The sequence below is a fragment of the Ambystoma mexicanum genome, chromosome 7p, assembly GCF_040938575.1.
Source record: "Ambystoma mexicanum isolate Mex_15411 chromosome 7p, UKY_AmexF1_1, whole genome shotgun sequence".
NCBI lineage: Eukaryota > Metazoa > Chordata > Amphibia > Caudata > Ambystomatidae > Ambystoma > Ambystoma mexicanum.
This window is the reverse complement of record NC_090939.1, coordinates 670,658,464-670,685,252: the sequence shown is the minus strand read 5'-3', so window position 1 is coordinate 670,685,252 and position 26,789 is coordinate 670,658,464. Positions and strand designations below refer to the sequence as shown.

At 44.4% G+C, this 26,789-nt stretch overlaps 1 protein-coding gene across 3 annotated transcripts in view; it reads left to right on the top strand.

The window, feature by feature from the left end:
* The window catches only part of CARS2 (cysteinyl-tRNA synthetase 2, mitochondrial), a 1,341,930-nt gene that overhangs the window by 212,590 nt on the left and 1,102,551 nt on the right, over positions 1-26,789 (top strand). For all 3 annotated transcript variants that reach the window (XM_069636755.1, XM_069636758.1, XM_069636756.1), the window contains exon 2: positions 10,539-10,589. In XM_069636755.1, coding sequence (XP_069492856.1) covers positions 10,539-10,589 — 51 coding nt within the window. The remainder of the gene's footprint in view (positions 1-10,538; positions 10,590-26,789) is intronic.

Genomic DNA, 26,789 nt, shown 5'->3' with positions numbered 1-26,789 from the left:
CTATTTCTTCAATGAGTGATTTTATTCTCATGATTGGATCCCCACTAAGTTTTCTTTATGTACTCGTGTCATCAAGTAACAGTAAGCATTTTTTCGTGTAGTCATCAGTGTCCATAACGACAATTGCACCTCCTTTATCAGCAGGTTTTATGGTCAGGGCCTCGTCCTTAGCCAATGCTTCCACGTGATCTAATTGACTTTTCTTTACATTAATGGGTGTGGAGATTTGATAATTGATCCGTTTCAAATCTGAAATAACATTGTTCTCAAAGAGATTCAAGATAGAATTCTGTACATGTGGATCAAAATTACTCTTTGGGCATATTTCAAGTGTATTACCATCCGAGTATAAATCTATAAATTGGTGTGTTAAGATTTGGAACACATCCTCCTCAACCATCGCCGGGGACGACACAGTTCTCACCCACTTCACACTTAAGGTATTCTTAGCAGGCAATATGGATGTAATTTGGTTTGGAAGCACACTTTAAATTGTAATTTTCCACTCTTGGGACGTGTAATGAGCATAATGATGCCCACTGGCCGATCTGGCGGCTCCTATAATCAGGGTACACTGGACTAGCAGCCTTTAAGTTCCTTTAGACTTGGCAGCACAATACTTGATTGACCTTTGCTTATTCTTCTATTTATGTTCTGTAAGAACTTAACAGGCTTGGATTATTCAATCATATGTATGTGACTTCAACGTGATTATAGTTGAAAGGACTGAAACACTATCTATTCATTTATTTTTTACAGTTTAAACCTGCTTGGCTCAAGAAGAAGGGATATTGTTCCCAAAACGCGTCAGCCATTACTCAATTGTATACATGGACTACCATTACTTATCACTTTGTTGACAGCTATCTTAGCTCTTTTTCGGTTCAGAATCTAAGTGTGAACTTATTGTTAATTGCAAATTAAATACCTGTTTGGTTTCTTTTTACAAAAACTTACAAGTGATTTTTCTCATTATTGATGTAACTCTAAATACAATGGAATGATTAAGTTGAATTTATTTGACATTGATGAACCATCAATTGATGGATTTTGAAAAGAGTGCAGGGGACAGGAGGGCTCCTACCTTTGGATCCTCGTTTTTTTTCCTCACTTACACGTTGTAGTGATTCTGTGCCAGGATCACTTTTCCTACCCCGCACCAGACTATCTACATTTTTACACATTTAGAAAAATTACTTTATAATTGAAACACTTGGTGTGCACCTACTTATCCCCTTTTCCTGGATAGGTCATAGCCATCTTGTCAAGACAAGCTGTTAGATATTGTAGGTATGCTCATGAAGATATTGCAGATGGTGGAAGAGGCCAGTGAAAACAATGAGACAGTAGATCCAGTGGTACTAACTGGATATGATATGATAAGATATAATTCATTTATAACATTCCTGTACACAAGTGTGTCTAGGTGCGACAAGACAAGGAAGGGAAGACAGGAAGACAAAACGATCTTACTAGGCCTTGTCATTCAGATTGTGCAATTGCGGAGGGGAGGGGGGAGAAGTGCCAAGGAGGGGAGGGGAGAGTGCAAGGGAACTCGTAAGTGCTGCCGGGAGGTGGCTCACAATTGCAGAGTCAGAGGACTGTAGGGTTGCAGATACAGTCCGTAAGTGGTTGGGAGGCCCAGAGGCATTGCAAGGGCAACTGGTCGTGTAGGAGCCTTGTCCCTTAAGTTCAATGGGTGGCCAGGTAACCAGTATGCGCAGCAGACAGGGACATCGGAAAGGGAGAGGGAGAGAGAAAGGGGAAGCGAAAAGGAAGGTCTTGAGTTGCTTCTGGAACCTTAGGTGGTCCTGCTCAAGTTTGATAGAGGCAGGGAGTCTGTTCCAGGGGGAGACCTCAGCCAAAGACTGAGATCTACCCCCCTGCCCTCCACTCTGCCTGGAGAAGTGTCTGACCTTCAGAGAGTTGGAGGTGGATGAGCGGAGGGCATGAGAAGGAAGATGCTTAGGAACAGAAAGTTGGATGTAGTGTGCTCCCCCAGAAAGCCTTGTGGCCGATGCAGAGGGTCTTGAATTGATACTTGCAGCGACAGGGAGCCAATGGAGAGATTTCAGGGCTGTAGAGATACGATACCTGGGCTTGAGGCCAAGGAAAAGTCTTGCAGTCCTGTTATGGATTAGTTGTAAAGGGCAAAGAGTAGAGGCAGGCAAATTTAAAAAGAGGCTGTTGCAGTAGTCCAGCCTAGAGTGGACCAGGGCACTGGAGACAGTGAGCTTCTGGGGGAAAGTGAGAAAAGGAAGAATACCCCTAAGGAGGTGCAGCTGATTGTGTGACTTCTTAGAGGCGTCAGAGATGTGAGGGGAGAGGGAGACGGTGGAGTCAAAGATGACACCAAGGTTCTTCGCCTCCCAGGAATGTGCAGGTAGAGGGCCCAGGGTGGGCGGCCAGAGTGAGAGAGGGAAAGCAGGAGTGGGTGTCCCAATGAGGAGGAACTCAGTCTTACTGGCATTAAGGCAGAGAACGTTTGAGGCACACCATTCCTGAATTGCGGACAGTCGGGTATGAGAGAAGGAGCAGAAGAGGCTTAGGGGAGCCTGAAGGAGAGCTGGGTATCATCCGCATAACATTGAAAGTTATAACAGAAGGTAGAGATGCGGTGGGCCAGAGGTGCCACGTAGAGGTTGAATACCCAGGGAGAGAGGTTAGACCCTTGGGGAACACCACAAGTAGAGAGTGAGTTAGAAGATAGGAAATACCCAAGTTGGACCTGGGAGGGTCGATCTTTAAGAAAGGTCAACCAGGCTAGGGCCTGACCAGAGATACCCAGGTTGTCAGACGATAGAGCAGGATGACGTGGTTGACCGTGTTCGAACGCAGAGGACAGAGTAAGGAGAATGAGGACAGAAGGCAGGTTAGAGTCAAGATTGGAGAGCAAGTCTTCACAGGTGTTCGGGAGAGCAGTTTCCGTGCTTCTGGCTGCTCTGAAGCCAGCAGTGGTCATGGAGACAACCAACAGAATCAGTGTGTAGATTAAGCTGGGAGATGGCCAGCTTTTCCAGGAGTTTGCCCAGGAAAGGAGTGATGGAGATCAGGCGATAGTTTGCCGGAGAGGAAGGATTGGCAGAGGGCTTCTTAAGGAGGGGGTGCACAAGAGGGTGCTTAAGGGGGCAGGGGGAGGTTCCAGTGGCAAGAGTGATTGCAGAAATCGGCCAAGGCTGGAGTAAGGGTGTTGTAGTCCTTAATGGTTCTGGAGGAGCAGGGGAGCACCTGCTTTAGCAAGACTTTCATAGATCAGACTTATCTAGAAACATTGTCAAGGGTGAAAAGGGAGAAGGAGGAGAAAATAAGGAGATACAGCCGGAGAGTGGCCTGGAATGATAGAGGTAGAGGAAGAGGAGAGGGAACAGGAGAGGTGAAGACTGCAGCAGGATTGGCCAGCTCATTGCAGATTTTGAAGAGTTTGACTGAGTTGTTAGAGGCCACCGAGACGCGGGCTTGGATGTAGGCTCTCTTCTTAGAAAGAACAGAGAGTGGATGGGTATAAAGGGGCATTTGCTTGTTGGGGAACGCCAACTGCGTGATTACAACTGAAAGGAGGTCACTGTTGGTAAAGATAGAACCCAAGCTATTTGGGGATTCTTTTATAAAGGAACTATCTAAATTCGCCTGCTGGCCCTAGATAAAGGACAGGCCTGACTGAAGAGGGTGTTCGGCAGGTACATTTTCGGGAAAGGGCTGGCAGAGGCGTGGGCCGCTCTACCCGCCGATACCCACATAACAGGCCCTAAACTGATGGAAGGCAATGGAGAGATAAAGAGGGCCATAGACAGAACCCCTCCTTTCCCTCCAGAGGTAGAGGGAGGGGCAGGAGCAAGGGCTGGCGACAAGGAGACTACCAACAAAGTAACACAAGTGAGAGCGAGCGAGCTCAAGCACGCAGTAAACCTAGACCTCCTAGCAGTAGGCTCGAGATAAGCAACGAATATAGAATGTTGGCACTCCATATCCAAAGATGCTTGGCTCTTGGACAAGGTTTGAGGGTTTCACATAGATTTTTTTACAACCCCAAGACCGATAACACCCCCAAATCATATATATCTGAGCGAAGATCATCAACAGTTGCTAGAGGTAGAACTGAGAAACTTTGAGCGCAAGGCGGCCATAGTTCAAGTGACAAACTCCTCCATAGGCATCATAAGCAATGTATTCCTGGTCAAAGGAAAACACAAGCTGAGGCCGGTTATCAACCTGAGAGGGTTGAACGATTTTGTGATTTACTGACATTTCAAAATGGAGGGTATTCACCTCTTAAGGGATATACTATTACAGGGAGATTGGCTAGCCAGGATAGACCTCAAGGATGCATAACTGACGGTGCCCATTGCAGCAGAGAATCAGAGGTCCTGAGATTTGTCTGGGGGGAGTTGACATGGGAATTTTGTTGCCTACCCTTCTGCCTGGCGTCAGCTCCTTGGTGTTTTACCAAACTGATGAAACCTGTAGTGACGCATCTGGGGGACGCATCTGGGGGAACAAGGCATCCGGCTCATAATATACCTGAACAACATTTCCATAATGTGCCAGGACCGAGGAATGCTCAAAAGTCCAGTGCATATCACTCTAGAACTACTCCAGCAACTGGGCTTTCAAATAAACTGGGATAAGTGTTCAACCAGATCAGTCCATGGAATTCCTGGGTTTTGCGATACTCGGTTTGGGAGTCTCAGTCTACCAATTGTCAAAGTGAACGACATCATGAAACCGATCAGACAGACTCTGTTAAAGAGAGAGATGCCTTTACGAGAGATCGCCAGGATGGCGGGCCGGCTAGCATCATCATTCCAAGCCATATTCCCAGGCCCTTTAGATTACATGGCCCTTCAGAGGCTAAAGAACCAGCACCTCAAGAGGGGTGCATCTTACGAATCAACCGTACCGATTCTCCAGGAAGCGAGGTAAGAATTATAATGGTGGCTCCAACATATGGATGCTTGGAATGGGAGAGCTATATTTGGCTCATCCCCAGACCTGATCATAGAACCCGACGCCAGCAGATGGGGCTCGGGAGCACTATGCGGAGACCTATCGACAGAGGGCAGGTGGTCGGATCAGGAGACGGCATTGCACATCAATTGCCTAAAATTGCTGGCAGGATCCTTTGCAGTGTGATGTTGGATGCAGGAGAGGGCACAATGTTGCGTACTCCTCAAGATGGACAACGTGTCAGTGGTCCGGTATGTAAACCGATTGGGTCAACAAGGTCCAGAATGGTAGCAGAGTTGGCAAAGGAGTTTTGGCACCTCTAAAGACAGGTTTCAGTGACAGCGGAGTACCTACCGGGCCGACAGAACGAGATGGCCGACGGGAACTCCAGATTTCTCAGAGATGCCAGCGATTGGAAGCTGAGTGAGAAGGTATTACTAGATCTGATGGGGCGCTGGAGACCGTGTCAGGTCGATCCATTTGCATCGAGGTTGAACAACCGATTTCCTCGGTTCCTCAGTGAGACCAGACCCAGAGGCGGAAGCAACAGATGCCTTCCTCCAATTATGGGAACAGTGTGTGAATTACGGCTTTCCCCCTTTCTCAATGATCGTGAGGACCTTGGCTCAGGTGATTTTGGTCACTCTGGACTGGATGGGACAAGCGCAGTTCCCCAGTCTCCTTGAGCTGACACACTACAATCCAGTGGCTTTTCCCAGGCACGAGTCCATTGTGCAGGACCCCAGCTTAGGCCATGCCTATCGGGTGAGACTGAACTTCTCATCAACGTATCATGGGCACCAGGCACTCATAGAGAATATAAATATGCATGGGTGAACTGGAGTGTAGCTGGTGTATGGAGAGGGGCGTACATCCCGATAGAACCGATGTGGTCCACATAGCCAATTTTCTAGCCCAGATGGCGGCGCAAGGGAGAGCATATAGGACCATAACTGCGATCTCAGGAGGCCACCTGAAAATTACTAATGGGGAACACCCTCTGATATGCAGACTGTTGAAGGGAGTGAGGATGACGAGACTTCCCAAGGAAAAGTACTCCCAGCTGTGGGACGTAGATAGTGTTAAAGCTAATAACCAGGTAATGCAGTTCGATCTAGGAAAGCACCATCTGCTAAATTTATTATGCTCTTGTGCCTTCTTTCATGTAAGAGAACCTCAGACGTTAGGGCGTTCGAGGTGAACAAAAAGTCTTTATCACTCAATGGGGTGACCCTCTTCATCTGGAGAAGGACTAAAACAGGGTTAAAATCTATCTCGTATGATGCTTTTCCAAATCAACCAAACTATATCTGGTTAGATGCTTAGCAGCATACAAGGACATTACAAGGTAAGTGAGACCGGTAGAGGTATCCCAGTTACTCATAGCCTTATGTAAGTTGTATAGAGCAGTGGCACCAGCTACTCTGGCCAGATGGCTAAGATAGGTGATGGTACAAGGCGGTATTGACGTACAATATTACGGTGCACACTCGGTGAGGGAAGCAATGGCCACCAAGGCCTACAATATAGGAACCAGGTTGGAAGATATCATGAGGTCTGCGCACTGGTCGAATGAGGCAACATTTAAGACCTTTTATTTGAAACCGATGGAGGATATGGGAAGGTTGGTGGTAGGTAAACTTTGAACAAGCATAATCCGAGCCTCCGGTCTTGACTTAGAATTAAGATTTTCAACACATTTGTTCCAGAAAGTCCTAATTCTTTTAAAGACACAGAGGCTAAGGATTACTCCACCCTTCCAATCAATTTGATCAATGAATGTAATATTGCACATGTTATGTACATTGGAACGATTATTGTACTGATATTGCTATGTCCTGACACGATTTCCCCACCCTCTTGGTTCAGTTCACGGAGATGTTTTTTCGTATAAGGTACCGTTGTGGATAACAAGACCTGAGAGACCGAGTTTTGCCTTCATTAGAGATTGCGTTTACAGGTTGGGGTCTATTTTTTCGGATCATAAAATAAAGAGTACGTTTAGGGGTGATTGCAGTGTTTATGGAATGTTACAGTTGTGGATTGGTCAAGTGGTTTTCTTCATTGACCAATAATTCCTTGGACTTCCAAAGACCTTATCTACAATGGGACTTGTAGTTTTTTGTCTTTGTTGCTTTTTATTATTGGTTTGGTTAAAGCTGTTAGAGAACTAAAGTGTAAGAGAAAGCATAAAGCATTTGCCTCAGTGTCTTTAATAGAATTATGACTTTCTGGAATGAATGTGTTGAAAATCTGAATTACATCTTTACGGTTAGCAGAGGTTTTTTCCTCGTAAAGAAGGCCGTTTTAAGATGGTGCACAGATTTGGATTTTACATTCAAGAGGAGTGGGGGGGTCACATGACAGTGCTAGTGCAATTTTCACGTGATCCAGACGAGAGTTAGAATAAAGCAACCATATTGAATTAAGTGGTATGTACAAGTATCAGTGAGTATTCTATATGTGATTTGAGCATATTTTAACTGGGTCTACATATTTCTTTTTGTGATATCCGGCCACTATGAGCTTCATTGAGAAATTTGAGAGTCGGTAGAGGACGTTTCTGGTGTTGAAACTTGTCTTAATATGGCACTATGATGTGGATTTTACAGGTAATGAGTGAGGGGGGTCATGTGACAGAGCTGGTGTAACGTTTATGTGATCCACACACGTGTTGGTCATGTGGTGAGAAGGAGAATGGAAATTGGTATTTAAAATTTGGTTGAGTTGATCTATGGCGACAGGCAGTAATTCAGAGAGCTTGTTTGCTGGAAGAGACATAGACGATTACGGTCAAGTACGTCACTAAGATTTAGAAAGTTTCTTATGAGTTACGAGATAGGAGTTTTTACCTATATTTATAGAGGACATGGTTTTTGTTTCTCTAGATACCTTTCACCGTTTAGTGATACTGGAACTTGGAAGTTTGTCAGAAGATCTTTGAGCTTGAGAGTAAGTTTCATCCTTGTAATTGTTTGACTGTATTAAGTTCAGTGCTGATAGATTTATGACAAATGCGTCTATTTTTTTGACTATTTCATCTCTGAAATTGATTTTGTGGTTGGAATTGTTGAAAGAATTGTGAGGTTGGTATTGTGAGTTAAATCATCCTTTTAAGGCTGAGTATAATATTTAAATATATTATAAATACATTTTTTTAACTAAATCTTTTATTAGCACTTGTGAATACCAAACTTCACCAACATAGAATTTGCATAGCATATCACAAATAGACTCATCAACAAACAATAGTTTCAACAACTGCATCAACTCCCTCTCCAGTCAACCCACCCTCTAGTCTAGGGACTCCAGTTTCCTCGTGCCTTAGGCATTTTCCAGATATATTCTCCTGCCAACTGCCTGCTCCATGATCCCCCAGTGTTTCTTTTTTTTCTCCCTCCTCCACTATGCTTAGGATTTCAACTGTGCTGCTCGAAAGTATTTTGCCACGTTAGGACAGCTGACCCCCGGCCCCTTACCTCTGTATAAGATTTTCCTCCCTATCCGGGGTTTCTTCCCATTCCATATGAAGCCCATAATGTCCTTCTGGATCCCCTTCATCAACTTCCCTGGCAGTGGCAAGGGAATTGCTTGAAAAAGGTATAGTAGCCGGGGTAGGATGTCACGATTGCTATCCTTCCTAACAATGACGAGGTAGTCCCATCCATCGTGTAAGTTCTGCTTTAATTTGCCGTACCATTGTTGGGTAATTTGCACCCATTATTTTGCTTATAGTTGCCATCAAATTCACTCCAAGGTACCCGAACCTGACGCCCATCTAAATGGTGTATTGACCTCCAGTCGCTCCCTTTCTTCCTCGCCGACCGATATATTTAATATCTCGGACTTTGAGTAGTTAACCTTAAATCCAGATACCTCCTGATAAGGACCGTATTTCACCCATTATTGCTTGGAGCAAAGTTTCAGGATCGGTGACCATGAGTACCACATCGTCGGAATAAGGCTGATTTTGTGATGCAAGTTCACCCACCTAACCCCCTGCATATTCCTGTTCTCCCTTATTCGATGCGCAAACAGCTTCATCAGTAGCGCAAAGAGTAAAGGAGAAAGCGGACAGCCTTGTTTGGTTCCCCGACTAATTGGAAAGGGTCCTGTCAAACCCCCATTCACTTTGACCCTAGCTTGGGGATTCTGGTAGCTCGCCTGCACCATCTTCAGAAGATTCGTTCCCGCCCCCACCATGCTCAGCATCTGGTTCATGAAGCCCAATTTGACGGGATCAAATGCCTTTTCGGCATCAAGCATTAACAGACAAGTAGGCGTAGATCTCTTACCCCCCCGGGCCCCTCATGGCCTTGACAATTACTTGCAGGACCCCCCTTATGTTATTGAAAACGTTCCGTCCCAGGATGAACCCCAATTGGTCCTGCACTATTAAGGAGGGTAAACCACCCTCAAGCCCCGCAGCTAGCACCCTTGTATACTATTGGCTGTCTACATTGATGAGCACTATCGGCCTGTACGAAAAGCTGAGCTGCAGGTTTCTTTCCCCGGTTTCGGGATGACAGTAATGTGCACCATCTTCATAGAGGATGATATTTTGACCCTCTCTCGGAAATCATTAAACACCTCTGCCAGTCCTTTGGATAACGGCTGGCTGATTGTTGTATAAAATGCTGATGTTAGTTCATCTTCCCCCAGACTCTTATGCAGTCTCAATTGTGGTATCGTCTGCTGCACCTCTTCCCAAGATATTGGTTCCTCCAGTTGTTCTGAGCGTGCAGCTGTCAGCCGTGGTCCTGAACACCCTGCCAGATATGCTCGCTGCCCATCTGTGTCCCTTGTTTACTCCCTATAGAGATCGGCAAAGAATTTCTGTATTACCTCTCACTTGCCTCCCTCCGTCCCCACCAGTCTTCCTCCTTTAGCATTTAAGTATACGTTTCTTTATTTTATGATTCTCAGAAAAAGTGGTTATTTTCCCTGATGAAGAAACCCAATTACGAAACTCGTTGGATATGAAATGAATAACCACAGGAAATTGGTGAAATTCATGGAGCCTTAAACCAGTGGAACTAAGGATTTTTAGTTTATGAAAAATAAGTGTTTGAAAATATTTGACTAGTGAGAAGTATTTTTATTTGTATGATGAGTTTCTAGCATAATTTGTTGAATTTTGTTGCGTGGGCTAGTTTTAGTTCCTGTCATAGGCGCTCAATGATCTCGGGCTGGATCCTGACGTTTGGATCACTGGCCCTGACTAATCTGCTGTGGTGCTCTGGACACGCCGTCATAAGTCCTTTTCTGTGTTTGCTCAATTTGCGATTTAAATCGGCACCCTACTGAGTATTTAGGAACCAGTAATAACTGTGATTGGTATACTTTTGTTTATAGCAGTTCATATAAAGTGTAGTGGTGAATGTTGCTTTTCCAGGATTCAGAATTCTCATCTATATAATTGTTGCATAATAATGCCTGCCTGCTTTCCATATATTTTGTCAAAGCAAGCATGCTTTGAGTTGTATGCGTAAATCTGTTATCAAGTACCCAGCATGTTTAAGAACGCAAGCACTGAAGCAAGACAATAAGCTCGTAGGTGGTCTAACTTTCACTACTGTTAACTCTTTTACCAGGTACAGCTGTGGACCAACAGTTTACGATCACGCTCACCTTGGACATGCCTGGTAAGGCTTTCTTTTTTTGTTTTAAAGTATATTTCTATTTGTGGAGTACACATGCACTGGAAAGCGATTTCCTGGGCCTGGGAACTTCTTGAAGGGGACAGGATGAGAGGACAGGGTCATGCTTGAAAGTGGATCAGAACAGCGATGTCTTAAGGAAATGCTAAAAGTGCCAAAAAGGGAAATAGGAGCGGCTTGTCGGATGGATACAGCCAGCGAGTTCCAACGTATTGGGCCATTTACCAAGAAGGTGTGGCTTCCAGTGTGGGTGTGACTGTGCTGCACAAGTGAAGGCATCTGCTGAGGCAAGGAGTGAAATGTCCAGAAGAAATCAATCCAAGACTATTGGTTTTGATGCAATAGTAGACTATGCTAGGTCCTTGAACTCAACCTGTTGCTTCACTGGGCTCTAGTGAAATTTGGCTTATAAAGGAAAGCTAGGAGGGTTCAGTGATGACCAAAGAGTAGGTAGGTGGCAGAGTTTTTTAAGAACTTGAGGGTCTATGTCTATGGGCCGCGCACAAAAGATCGCGCACACGATTGTAGCACAAAAGGCTGCATTTCCACAGGTGCAACCTTTTGTGTTTTGCCCTCTCCCGGTCCATCCAGGGTGGGCCCCCCGAGCCCTCAGCTGCTACGTGGCACCTTGCACCCCCTCCTTCCCCTTCCCCCACTTACCTGATGTGGGCTCCAGCTACCTGCTTCTCTCCTGCTTGGGTGCTCTGTGTGCCATGGCACCTGAAGCCCAGGGTGCAGCAGTCTTTTACGCGGCACAGACTGTGTACAGATTTGGAAGTCCTAAACAGGATGTTCCAATTGGGGTTGGCATGTATGTGGTGCTACGAGGGGTGAATGAGATCTTTAACCAGTTTTTATCAGTTTCTTTGATTTTTGATACTATATTACACAGTGGCAAAAACAACAAATGGGACTTGTGAGAAACCTGAAGTTGTCTCCCTGACTAGTCCCCGGGGATCTGTCATCAAGGTGGCCAGGACACGACCATCGTTATTGGATCCAGTTCCAGAGGGTGGATCAGTGAGGGAGGATCACCTGGATGGGGTGGGGGGGTCCTCAGGGAGTGGAAGCGGGATACCGGTAGGTAAGATGCGGTATCAACCTTCTTTTGACACCTTTTCCCCAACCTACCATGTAGGATACGCAAACACTCTATCCCCACCACCCCACTTCCGACACAAAAGATCACCAAGGACGACAGACTAACACCCGAGCCATTAACCTAGTGTGTCCCAACACAAGGGTCAGGCAAAGTCAGGCAGTTGACCGGAATCACACACACACCTGATCGCCCTTTTCCTTCCCCACAGGGATAAAAGGTGTAGTAAGAGAGCACAATATGAGCAAGGCAGACCGCACGTCGAGAGAGCTAACTTAGCATTGCAGTTGAAGAGGAGGAGAAAGACGGCACAAACTGAGAGGGTGACAAGGAGAGAAACGACCTTGCCAACCAAGGCCCATGAAACCTCAGCGGAAGGAATGGTAAAACCGTGAACAATAGCCAGCGTGTGTTGCATCAGATGTCACCGGTACACGGGACCCTCCTCTGCTGATAAGCAAGCCGGGGAGAGACACTTGTCTCCGTGTACCAACCTTGACTCCAAGAGAAGAAAAGCCAAATGGTTCATCACAGCCGGTGAGTCGAGGAGAGAGGCAATAAGAAACCAAACTGTGTTGAACGCAAAGTAGCAAACGGCTAATTGAATGTTGAAAGTTTAAATAACTATTGGTACTGAAAGGGGGAAAACCAGCAACAGAGGAGTCTGGCACCATGTGTGTGCTCACTCAGGAAACTCTGGGCGATTACCCAATTTTTGAAACTATCATTAACAGAAGGCCTTGGGAAAGACAAAAGGGAGTCAAAGTGGTCATACAGGGGTCCAGTAAAATCCTCTGTACAATGGAAAGTCTTTAACCGACAGATGATTGTGCGGCTACTGGAAGTGAATCCCGCCTCGTAAAACTGATGACAAAGTTGGCAAGAGTGAACCCAAAGGAGGGATGCCGATAAACCAGGGGACGTCTGAAGTCCCAATATACAGTGTGTTGACAAGAGTGAACCCAGCCGAGGGATGTCCACAGTGAACTGTTTAAAATCACATTAAGATTTGTGAATGTCACAGACAAAATTGCATTGAAAACCATAGCAAGCCTGTCGAAGGGAAGCGAGCATTCGAGAAGGGTCTGAACCAGGAAGAGAGTAATACACGGGTAAAAGGCATCACCCAGCGTGTGTACAGAAATGGACTTTTGTTCATTACTTTGCAACCCATTAGTTCCTTGGAGGCAAGACATTTTTTGTAGAAAAGAGACTTAACCACTGAAGGCCCTGATTGCTGAGAGCGGAACTGTTAGCTCGTGCTGGGAAAGCTCGAGCGTGTGCCGTGCTCCAGACTCCTACCTTATCCTATGTTTAAAATGTGGGGAAGGGAGTTCCCAACTACAGCATCCTGACTTATTATTTAACACTTCCTTCTTTCTTAAGAACATTATCCCACACTTCTTTTGTATTTAGCTTAAGGATTGGCAATAGGTTTTTATTTGTATAGGCCCTTTTAAATAAAAGACATCACTAGGACTGCCTTTTTATTGTTTGATGGTCGAAGCTTGCTCCCATCTTAGATTTAGGCTTGGATTAGGCATTCTCCACAGTTTAATCAACACCATTGAGCTGTGATCACTTGCGTCTGTCTTAACTGTTGTCACCATGAGTTTGTTACAGACTGGACATGCAAACCAAAAAAAACTGCATGACTCTTCTCGCGGCTAGGCTCCCTCCAGGTGGACCCACAACATGGTACGTTGGATTTAAACCGTGTCACAGATTTGTCAGTTTGTAATGCGCCGGAGCTCACAGGCATCAGGGTGCAGGAGAAGAAATGAAAGGAGAGATAGAAAAAACAAATGAAACAATCTACTTATTCAAATCAAATTGTGTTTAGACGTTTTCTAAAGCTGATGAGGTCTGGATCTGCTCATAGCTCTCCACACAGGTTATTTCATGCTCGATAGCTTCTAGGGAATATCATACGAATGTTCTCACTCGATCTAGTAGATCTTTTTTGGGTATGGCCTTTTCTACAATTTTATACATTTTTTGTGTGTAAACTGTTGCCCGTCCGTAATGACTCTTATGTACAATGGTAAGTGCTTTGAAGTGGGTCCTTGCTTTAACTGGGAGCCAGTGAAGGGTTTTTCCTTGTGCTGAGATTGGATCTTTTCTGCGCAAATTCTTTGCAATACAAATGGCATAGTTTTGAAGTACCTGCAGCCGTCCCAGGCCTCCCTTACTGGCGCCAATGTGTAAAGCAATGCAATAGTCTATCCTAGGCATGATCAGTGCTCTCAACAGGATAGTGCAGTTGGCTTCGGAGACATAGGGTTTTATCAACCTCAAGAGTCTAAGATGGTATTGGGATTTAGTAACCACATTTTGAATATGGGCATCTGAACTCAGGGATGCTTCAAAGATTACTCCTAATGTTTTAACTTTAGCAACGGTCGGGATAGCCTGGTAATCTATGATGAAGCTGGAGTAGCGCTTACCAAGCTTCCCTCGAGCCAAAGAGCAACAGCTTGGTTTTGGCTCTATTAAGACACATGCCTTTGTTGGCCATCCAAGTGTGAATAGCGTTGTATGTTCCGGCAACCTTCCCTGCATCTTGTTCATAAATTTCAGTCAGCTCAATGACCAGCTGAGTACCGTCAACATAATTAGTAAAGCTTGCTCCCAGATGATCTAACAGAGTACATAAGGGTTGACAGAAAAGGTTGAATAAGGATAGCGAGAGGCAGGCGCCCTGGGGAACCCTGTGTCTCAGAATTTCAGCTGGTGAGCTGGCCGATCCTCGCACAAACTCCTGTTGTCCAGGAAAGATCCAATCCAGGTGGCGGCTTAGTTGGAGCAGTGGCCAATAGTATTCAACCTATTTATGAGCATAGTGTGATTCACCAGATCGAAGGCCGCTGAGAGGTCCTGCAACATCAGCAGCCTGCCTTGCTTTCGTCTAAGAGAAGCATTTCCATCTGCAGGTCGACCAGGGCACTCTCCGTGCCATGGTGTGCTCTGAAGCCGGATTGCTTAGGATGTAATGTCTCGGTAACCCCCAGATGGTCTGGAATTGTGCAGTGGTCACTTTGTCAATTACCTTCAATAAAAAAGGAACATTTGAGATGGGTCTCATATTAGAATAGTCCTTACGGTATAACCCTGTTTTTTTATTATGGGGTTTACCGCAACTTTCTTCAAGGCATCAGGGACCTTATTCTCTGAAGGATGCGTTGGTGAGAATAAAATGGGGTAAAACGTTCTTTATAGGCAAGGGCAATTTTTGCAGGAAGGGTTTCTTCCATGCAAGAGGAAGGCTTCATAGAGATTAACATTTCCATCAAATCACCCTCTTGAATAGGGCTAAAGGCAAAAATGGGTCTCGCCAGCTGGGTTAAGTTAAAAGTGCAGGGGGTGACTGTGGGATCTTACTGTGTGATTCCTGGGAAAGGCAGCCCTTGTTGCGTTTAACATTAGTGGGGGCTTTGTCGATTTTATCGAGAAATGCACTCTGGATGTCTTTACAATCCGAGTTGGATGGAGTAAAGAGAAGTACTGTGGCGGGCGGTTTTTCAAGATCATGAAGTATCTCAAAGAGCTTCCTAGAGTTGTTTTCTGCACTAGATATCTGACAGTCAAAGTAGTTTTTCTTAGCCAATGCGATTTGTGCCTGATATACTTTCAATAGGGATTTCCATGGATCTTTATTCAATAGCGTATAGTCTTTTCCCCACACTCTCTCAGCCTTCTGTTTTTCCTGTTTCCGTTGAGTAAGGGTTGGGGTATATTATTTGCGATTGTTGCCTTTTTCTCTACACCGTTTGATTTTAATGGGGGCAACTTGATCCAGAAACTAATTTATGCTTTTGTCATATTCATGTACCAGGGAGTCAGGGGGAGTCCATATCTGATGTAGAATTCATAAGATTAGTCAGGCAGTCAAGTAGGTCACTGCAGTCCATTTTATTGTAGTTCCTACTACAGACTTTTAGCAACATATTATTCTTATTTATAATATAAGAAGGATGTGTCAGCTGGAAAGAAATAAAGTGGTCGGACTAAATACAGGGGCTAATTTCTAAGGGACATTAGTTGAGGTTTTTACTAACAACCAAGTCCAAAGTGGTGCCAAGATTATGTGTTTGGTTCTAATTATGTATTTTAAAACCTGCTGACACAAGTCGTTGCAAAAAGGTTACTAGCTTTCACATCTAGGGGATTGCCATACCATCGATTGAAATCACCCAGTAAAAGTGTGGAATTATTGGGTTTATTAAGGGACGATAACATTTCCAGAAGAACATCTGTGAACCGTGGCATGTCATTGCGGGGGTGGTGAAGTAGGAGAATGTTCATACAGTTGTTCGGGGTGGGAGTGATTTATCAAAAGTATAATTTTGCAGTCAATACTGCTGACTTGTGACCGAAAGATGTAGATTGTTGCGGGCCAGAATAGCAACTCCTCTGCCTTTTATCAACATCTCTATTTTGACTACAAAACATATAGCCCGGGGGAGTGGCTAAATGTATATTGGGTCAACTGGAGATCCAAGCTTCGTTTCAGTTATACACATAATATGAATCTTGTCAGTTATGTAGAATCTGATGTTTATGCCGTGCTTATCTAGGGATCTTGTATTTAGTAGTGACATTTTAAGGGGACCGCCATTTGGGGCCGGAAGCTCAGTTGGCTTTGACTGTAACTTAGTCGAACCAGCAGGTAGGGCAGCATTAGCCCCTATTACTGTAGTCCTATTGGGAGGTCTGCGCTGTATGAAGGGCGTAGACAATAGATTATTTGAGTGTGCTGTATTACCTGCATTATCCATGAAGCCTGGGGGGGACAGCATACCCTCATCAAGTAGCTTATCCATAGATCCACCTGGACCTGGGGTCATTGCTGGCGCGTCACGTGCAGACTTGCACATACTTGCTTTACCCTGATGCGCCTGGCAACAAATCTAATATGCTCGGGGACTACAAGTCTGGGGCTTGTAGGTCCTGGCACAAAGACTAAAGGTAAGCCTGTTATGAATGAAGGGCTACACGGGAGGGCACTCCACTAGAGTCAAAGCACCTTAAGAAATGCAATTTATAAACTTTCCAAGAGGTAACGAGTGCAAATCTAAAAACGAGGATGGTCACTAAAACAAATGGCTCACAGAACACTCCAACTCCCAGAGAAAGTTCAAGGGGTTTCATTGACTTCTTAGGCAAGGTGCTAGGGCTGTCTCTCACACTATCTACAAGTCACAGGCCCTTCGTAACCCAGTGATCCCTATTCCCCGGGTTAGTATATACCGCTTTTTTCCCACCATATTGTCTACTTAAAGCTCTCTACTCGTGATGACCTAAAGCTGATTGCCTTATCTGTCTAAACTACCTCCGGACTGCCTAGAATGGCCCTACTATATCAATGATGGTACTGGCTAAAATGATCATAGTGTTGTGCTTTCCATACCCTGCCTGACTGTCTCCTTTCTCTAATGCGCCGATGTTCGTTTCCCCATGTTGACTCCTGTTCCACCTAATCTCCTGCCTCCAATTCCGCCTACTCTCCTGCGTCCAATCCACCCCTCTCTCATTCTCCCATTGTCGGCCTCTTCTGTCCCTTCAATGTTCTCTCTCTTCTCCTACTACCTGCCTCCACTCTTTGATGTTCCTACTCCCTCCTCCACACTATTACTCCTTCCTCCACACTACTACCACCACTCCACCCTTTCCACCTTCTCAGTCAACCTCCTTTCACTCTCACTCACCTTCAAGTCACTCCCTCGACCACTTTTACTCACCTTGCCCACATAAACACACACATTACAGCTTGTTCTCACCAACCAATACCTTCCTTTTCTCCAATTAACCTCCACACTCCAATATACTGTCCTGCCTCATGCAGGTCTCTTGGTCGGGCTCCTCCTCCTCTGACCTCACTAGAACAACCCACCTTCTTGTTTCCTGTTGCCCGTTTTCTCCCCCTGCTGCTTCCATTGGGTCACTGGCCCTGTCCAATCTGGTCTTTCACCCTGCTCCCTCACCCTTCAGGATCTGTTACAATCAAGGTAAGTTAAAAGTGGTGGTGTAAGACACGCCCCTTTTCTTTGCGAGGGGTAGCCATGTGGCAACAATCGCGGCATTGCAAAGTGGCCAAGTTCATGTTAGGGGCCTCCGTTTGGCTCCTGTCAAGGGGCAGAAGAAGGTGTCGGACTGGCGTTGGACATTTTTAACTAGTTTATTCAAATAATAAGAAAGAATGCCTAACTCGCCATATTGCTGCTGAAATGTTCCCTACCTAACCAGAATAACTATGGGGCTTGTCTGTCATCAAAAGTCCAAAGAAAAATGTCCTTGTTCCACAGCCGACTTCTAACTGACCCTACCACTAAAACTAATAACTAGCGATTGCCAAAATGTATATCTTCTGACACCTTCCCTTTAGCCGTATGTCTTGGAGCTCTATTTCAGGGTTTTTCCACTTGGGACAAATCTGATTTTGCCACTAACTGGAAACGAGTTAGTAGAAATTATTGATCCTGGTTTCCAGTGTCTTTCATGAGCTTCTGTAGTTTGTGCTGTATATTCATAAGTCGGCTACCCCATAGTGTGCGAGACCCCTCAATGTCCTCCTTTTTGGCTTTCTGGATGTAGTCTTTTGCATTCCTTCATCTTTATACTTGAAGATCTTTCAGTTAGGGCTTTGTATGCCCTTAAGGTTGGCATGACACCACCAGTCCTGGAGCCTCTGTTGGGTTTCCCCGTTTTTGTCTTTGATTTTTGAGATTGAAAACCGCCCTGAGTTAAGTTCAAGTACCAAAGTCTCTTAGTAATGGCCTCCATTGTTCCTCCACACTTATACTTGGTAACATTCTCGCTCTTTCCCCATATACACATGCTTTCTCAATGATCTACAGTCCTTTTTGTAGTTCGTTTCAATTAATATATGTGGTCCCAGTTGTCTTCCCCTTCTTTTTTACACCCCGGTACCTACGCTTCTGGTGGGTGGATTTTCAGGGCTTGCTGCTGGCACGGGTTGCTTTCCTTGACTCAGTCTCCTTTTTCTCAACTTCACTGCGGACTCGCTCTCGCAGTGTCGATGTGCTTGGCATATGACTTCCAACGGGAGGTTTGGTACCTCCCGTTGTCTCCGGTTTTGGTGGTGTTGATCCGGCTGCAGGCCCACAACGTCTTTTCTGTGGTCACGCCACCACATAGGACAGTCTCCAATATTCCATCCTGGCAGCAGTTTCTGCACTGTCCTGAGCACTGGGTCTCTGGCGCCTTCCTCTGGCATTCCTTTCTTCAGACTGCCGTGGGCTCTGCGGCTTCACACTGCTCTTCTCCTCCAAGACGCTGCTATGTCAGAGGGCTTCCCCTGCATATGTGTCTCTCTCATCACAATCAGTTTGTCTCTATTACATACAAGTTCACGTTCAAATGGGTGTTCAATTTTACTTTAGTCGTCATATTGGAACCAGCATTACCTGAGGCCAAACAAAAGGAAGGCTCATTACTTGTGATTATAGGCAATCTGATATGGGCCGATAGTGTTGCTTCAATACGGAGTTCCTTGTGGGAATGTTGGTCCTTGTCCCCTAGAGGGGAGTCACTCCCAGTGAGGTCCCACTGGCCTAGACCCCAAGGGAGGGTTTTGCAGAGCAGGCTCACCTGCCTAGCCTCAAAGGGAATGGCTCCTCCCTTGGAAGAAGGGGCGAATGCTCTAGATTGGTCACACTCCCCTCAAGGTAAGTACAGTTTTGTTGCTTGATCGCTGTTCCGTGGCAAGTCTTTGTAGCAATGGGCTCAGGGCAGTGTTTACTCGTTCTGTGCACTGGCACTGGGAAGCAGTGCACAGCCTTTCCAGTAGCCACGTAAGCTCTCTAGGTTCTCGTTCACCGATTCACTCTATATCTGTGGCTCAGATGTCTACAGACCAGTAGGTGGGGTGCTGATCAGTTGTAGTCTTGTGGGTTGTCTCTTGTCAATGCTATGGTCTCAATTCTTGTTCTAGGGACAAAAGGGAAAACTTGGCCAGCATTCTATGTGAGGCATGGGGTGATGCAAGATTGCAAATTGGGGCACTCCCCACTGCCACTACCGCCCTCTGGGTTAGGACTGGCTCTGGCTTTCACTGTGGTAGTCCTCCACCCCATGCTGAGAGGGGTCCCTATCCCCTTGTGTAAAGGGCAGATCAATAAACTTGTCACAATTGCCCCCCTTGTTCTTTGGTCTCTTTTCTAGGCAGTGTCTATCCCAGTGGTCTCAACTCAGGCTGAAAGGGTTTCCCACACCCTTTTTCTCTCATCTTCTCTGGGTCTCTTTTGTTCTTCGTCTCATGCGTAAGGAGTTCCCCACCCTTCTTTGTTGTTCTGTATTTGGATCTTGAACTTCCATTGAGGCAAAAAAAATGTCCTCGCTTTGTTTCCACATGCAAACTGTAAGAGGGCATTCATGACCCCCTTCCCTTTGTATCCTTATTCCTTTCCTATTTACCACCTCTCTACTCTCATTCTGGTCCTGTTCCCCATCCATGCCACTCCACAGGTGTATTCCTCTTCTGACTGTAGGCTTGACACCATCAGATTGGGATCTCACCTCATCCCGCGGGCCAAATATGTCCTCACGTTCCTTCTGATCTTACTGCCTATAGTCTGGCTAGTCACCTGCACTTCATCCTGATATTCACCTCCAACCCTGTCCCGGAGTCTAAGCCCAACCTCCTCCCAGATGTCTATGAATAACCTCCTTCTGATATCTCCAATCAATCTTCTGCCGATGTCTCTCACCAACCAACCAAAGTCTCAACCCAATCACGTGTCTCAAAGCAACTTCCTCTAGATGATTCAAACAAACGTCCTCCTTATACATTAAACCAAACTGGTTCAAATGGCTCAAGCTAACCTTTTCCTGATGATTTCAACCAAACTCCTTACTTTTCTTCCGCTCTAATCTCCAAAATCCCCACTCCTCTACTCTCCCTCCAAACTCCTTCCTCTGACTCATAGTTGTTCAAAACATCTGCAGCACGCTCCAGTTCCAAACACACACGTTTCCTGACTGTGACACAGAGCTTATATAGCCATGTAACTCCTCCCTTGTGTTGGGTCCCTGCGATTCGCTGTGCACCTATAGGTGTGAACGAATGAGAGTGGGTCATGATTGGCTGCACAGAATTAAATCAACTTGGTTTGATTTTGGTTCATAGCAAGCCTTTAATAGGCTGATCTACCATCTAGGATTTTATTTTTACTGATGTGGAGATGCCGTAGCTCCAGGATGTCTATAGTTTTCCCTGCGTTCTGCAAGTGACCGACATGCTCTGCTCTCACTTCCCCTGATAGCCAACTGATGATGAGCAAATTAAAAGCACTTTTGAATGTGGAACCATCTTTCTGCATCAGTTGACGGGGCTCACACGGCAGGGAAACTAATGGAGCATTGGTTTAAAAAGCGGTCAGTTATGCAAGTGCTATAAGAAAGTGTGGCAGGTGTTTGCTACCAGCTACGAAGGATTTTAATTCCTTCACTGCATGTTTTCTTTCATGCAAGGAGTTCAGTTCTCTTTGTGGGACATAGTTTGCAAAATCCCTTTATTTTAGGAATCTGTGACGAATCTGAACAATTCGTCCCTTTTTTTGGGAACAAGGACTCAAATAAGGAACTTCCAGTCCAAACCACCCTTTCTGCATATATTGATTTTATAAAGACTTTGTTGATTATGGTTGCAACAGGAAATGTCAAAGATCCTTCTTTCACTCGATTGGCTTCAGGTAATGCTGAACGTCACCCGAATGTCATGCTCAAGGAAGGCAGACACAATTCCTTTTGTTCCAATGATGTGTATAAGGCGAAAGTGGACTATGAATGGAAGAGAGACTCCTACGGGCGGAGGAGAGCAACAGCTACGCAGAGGTAAACTTGTGTTGCAACAACGTCCTGTAGCAACGACGTCCTGGAGGGGCGGAACCATGTCAAGCCAGAGGTGGAGTGAACGAGGTGAGACTTGCCAGCTGACGGCTGAACGGCGAGTGCTTTGACTGAGGAAAAGGCTCTAGTCAGGGGAAGAAACACGAGGGGAAGACAACCGTCTTCTCTGGTGGCGCTACCACTGAAGAGGAGTGGTGGGCCCAGCAACAGACTCCGAGATCAGAGACGGCAAAGGAGCCTGGGTCCCCGAGCTACACCCGGCAAACACCTTTTCCACGAGGGAAGTACTGATGGAGAAACAGATGCTACTGACTTTTGTATACCAGTGAAACCTATGACTGGTAAACGCAGGTACAAAAAACAGAGTGAAAGGTATACAAACACTTTATATCAAGGCTGGAATAGGTACGGGGCAGGGGTGCATTCTATCCGCACTCCTCTTTTGTTTTTATATTAATTGACTAATAAAGGAGCTGGTGCCCAATAGCCTGAATGCCCCTAGGATCCAACATTGTTCTTCGCAGATGATGCTGTGCCGCTTGCCACCAGTCCAATGGGAGCCAAGCACGCCATGTCGTTATCTGTAAGAAAATGTGGGGAGCTGCGCCTGGATATAAAACAAGCAAAAACTAAATCAATGATCTTCAGGCATAGATCGTCTAGCAGATCCACTATCACCATAGAAGTGAATCGGAAAAAGTGAGAGCTGGTCTCAACCTACGATTATTTGGGTCTCCGCTTTGTAGAGAATGGTCTCCAGATGGAACATGTGTCTAAAGCAAACCTGAAGTTATAGAAGTATGGCAGGGGAATAAGAATGTTTTCATTGTTACATTGTGGGGGTGCACTATCCCCAGCCCTGCAACTATACAGGATGCAGGCTGCTCCTGCAGCCTTGTATGGAGCAGAGATCTGTGGCCACGCACAATCAACCCCCTTGGGAGTTGCTGAAATCAACCTTTTAAAATCTGTGCTCACCCAGCCTAAAAGATTGCCTAACACTATTTTACACCTAGAATTGCGCCTTGCGCCCATTGAATGAATACTTCATATCCCTCAAACCAATTTTGTTCTGGGTACGTCTGTGGACTTCTCCAGCTCTATTTAATTATAGATCCATGTTGATTGATTTTATGTCCATGGAAGGTAGCCGCTCCACTCCTTGTTGAAACCGGTTAAATTCTTGCCGTGTAAATTTAATCTCCCTAATTTGTGGGATTGACCATCTTCTATGGTGAAGGGATCCTTGAACCTGGTAAAGAAGGCGGGCCTGCATCCTTGCAGACAATCTATGGAAGCAGTCTGCCTCAAACATTATCAAGGAAGATTTTGGGTTTGAACCATATCTTGATTTTATCCAACCCTCCTATGCACGGTCACTTTATCTAGATTTAAGAGCTGGTACCCTGAGAATTGCTGCGTACACAAAGAATTGGTCCTTGCATAATACCTCACGGTGCTTGATCTTCGGTGCATTCATCGAAACAGTTGCCCATTTTATACTACTGTGTCATGATTATGATGCCCTAAGAGCCAAATACTTATTGCCCATGTTCGGATCAAATGGAATTCAGAGAACTGCAGATGCTTTACATTTTTGTATAACTAGGGGTGAGGCACTTGTGGCCAATCCTGTGGCCAGGCCAATTATTTACATAGGGCATGGCTAAGGAGATTGAGAGTTTTTAAAGTCATAGATAAAGCAACTACCAGTGATACCTAGATTGTTTTTTCTAGCTTTTTATGTCGTTATTTTAAAGTGTATTTACTTTTTTATAATTCCATAATGTTGCTTTCATATGTATGATGTGTGCTTTGATGGTACAAATACTGCATAAATCTTGTATGAATTGAATTGTATATCAAGCCTGGAATAGCCGCCGAAAGCACAAGAACTTAAGAGAAGCTAACAGGCATATGACCCTGCTAAAACAGAGTGAAGAGGTACGAACATTGTATATCAAGGCTGGAATAGCCGACAAGCCTACTAAAGATGGACGGACACAAGTTCTACTGGGAACAGATTGAAAGCAAGGTTAGGAAAGTGTATGAGGCCACGGGAGCCTGCAATACCCGAGCGGGCAGACACCCCAAATTAAATATTGTAGCTGATAAACAAGACACCTACCAAAGAGCCACAGGACTTTGAGGAGTTCCAGTGCCACGAAGATGGGAGACGGCGAAGTATTGTGGCGAGTAATCCTGGAGAGATTTGTACATTTGAAATAAAACCTGAGAAAAGTAAAATAAGAAAGTTTTTTTTTAATCAAGGGGAGAGTGAAATCTCTACAGAGGATAATTATATTTTTATCAAGATACTCTATACAAAGATTTTGAAGACTATACCATTGTATTCCAAAGGTACTTTTTAGACTGGGAGCAAGTTCATTACAAGTTTGACCAAGGAGAAGCCCATAAAAAGGATATTGTGCAAGCCTCCTCTTTTTCCTTTTAGTTAGGTGTTTTCTAAAGTGGTAGGACCAGTTAGTTGTTTAGGATTCGGACAGAAGACTTTTTTTTTACTTTGGACTTTGAATTCTCTTAAAGGGATAGTATCTTTAAATGGCCTCATGACAGCCCTCTCTCTTAGGGCAGGCGTTACGTGTGGGTGATATGAAAGCATCATGAAGCATGACGCAGACAAGAGATTCAAAGTTCAAAATAAAATGATTTATTAAATCAAATGTCAGGATGGTGGAAGGCCTAACTTGCCCTACGCTAAGGTGGGATTTCCCTGCCTGAAAAAACTAAGGAAAGTCTGAGTCAAAGGTTTATGAAATAGGACATATAAGAAACCTATATAAAGGGCATACTAAAACTTTGCAGTAAATCAGCATAATCCAAATTAAAATTAAAATGGTATATAAATCAGCCCTAAAATAAAGGTTGTATATTAATATACAAAAGAAATTGTAGGTATATTGGTCAAATTAAGGTAAATATTTTAGGCACATCCCTTCAAACAAACGTAGACATTTACAATCAAGCACATTATGCATGATGATTAAAATTGCGGTCAGGTTTAACATCCAAAAAGGAAAGCAAAAGCAAAACTAATTTGTTATTTACACGGCATCCAAACCAAAATGGCTGCCGGACGCTGGGCATAGTGACATCATTGCACAAGAATACGCGATGATGTCATGACGCCAAGTAAACAAATGGTCAATATTTTGTCCTCCAGCGTGTATTGCGGAATGGTGGCACGTGCTGGGGGACAGACGCATCACTTTGGCACTTTGGAATTAGGTAAATGTAGTTGATTTATAGAGTAGATATTTTTTTTTTGCTCAGCATCCAATTTAGCCTCTTATTGGGCTACTAGGTTGGGATAAATTGCTACAAATAGCATGTTAGGTGGATAACAAGCCAAAGATGTGAAAACAACTGATGTTATTTTCAATTTTAGGTTCCTTACACCTATGATTTACAAAAAAGGTGGAAAATGAAAACTTGAATGATTTCAAATATGACTTTAACTGGAAACTGAAAAGTTAAACAGGGTGAGTCAATGATACTCGATATAAATTCACATGGGAAAATATATGGAGGAATTTTATAAAATATTTAAGGCTTCAATTTTGATTTTTCATTTTTACATAATTTTGTGTTTTGGTTTATGTAGAAGCTCTCCTGATGATCCACTTAAATAGTGGTGAAACCCATGTAGCGAGTAAGAAAAATACTGTTTCTAATATTGAATGAATAAAACAAATGCATCAAAAAGAAAACATTGTGGCACTGGTATATTTTGAAAGTACTACAAAAAAAAATGGGTAATAACCAAAGTTTGATAATATAGTAGTCAGTTGGCGCACTGAGAAAATTACCACGTTCTTTTCAAGACAACTTAAAAGTCTGTCTGTGTCCAAACCCTATCTTTGTCCTCACAACTAAAGCTAAACAATGTCTAGCGATGTTAATAATAAAAGAAATGGTGAACACACAGTTCTAAGCTTCTTCCAGCTCTTGGCTTCCTTTTCAGCTCCCCTTCCCCAAGTTCAAGAAAGTTTCACAAAAGCTGCAAGGTTACCTTTCTCATGTTCAAGGCAATACAGTTCCACACAATCCTCAGGGTTCCCTTCCCCAAGTTTCATGTACCACAGTTCAGTAGAAAAGGGTCTTGAGGTTTCATACTAAAGACAACATTTGCAGTTCCTCCAGTCTCAGGGGTCCCTTGCCCAAGACATTAACTCAGCCACTTGTACTTGTTTTGGTCTTCTCAAGAGTTCAACACAACGCTAGGTCAACCTGACCCCCCCTCCTGGATTGCATCACCAGTTCACTTACAGTGCTTCTCCTTGGTTTGTTTCACAATGTCTTTGGTTTTCACAAATTAGGGCTCACTGGTCTAGCTACAGTTGTCAGACCACATAGTCCACCCATCGCAGGTTGCACAACCAGGATCCCTAGGCTCTTCTGCCCACACAGGTTCCTCTGTACTTGCCCCTGTGTACAGAGTCACATTCACTTAGTTTCTCTTTGTCAGCCACTTGCAGTTTTACACTCTTCTCCTGGTTAGCCTCTTGAATGTATATATCTCTGAAAGACGCAGGAGACCCCACATTTTGGGTTAGGGTATTAGTATAACTAATTTGCTCAGAAAAGAGAGTCCAGAGGAGTTTGTTTAAATATCAAAGTATCAAAAGGATTTATTGTGCCTGATACAAGATTTTAATAAACAAATGAATCGTTATTTAATCTGCACTTAGCATATTACTTACATTGCAGGAGAGTTAAAAACATGATAATCAATACAATTCAAACAAATGACAGTAAATCATTCGCTCATTCGTCCACATGCAACCTTTATACATACACATACCATACAGTCCAATAACCATACATATATGAATAGCCTGTTAAAAATCATAACTAGCGGTGTATACATTTTTAAGTAAAGTGCAATTAATGTACATGACCACTTTAATTGTCGTAAAAAGTGGTCTACTCCAGGGGTGGGTCAATTAGATGTCAAAACAAGACCTAATCCCCAATTTTCTTGACCGGTTTCAACGTTTTTTGGATCATTTATCAACATCTTCATCAGAAAAAACAAGTTCTAAAATCTTCAAACTGCCCAAAGCAGCTTCCAAAATTATCCACCACTTCTGTAGCCATGCATAATTAGCCTGAGGTCAGTAGAATCCTGTCGGGGACAGAGAAGATGTTGCGAAAAATTAATTCAATCGCGATTTCCCAACCATACATGGTTA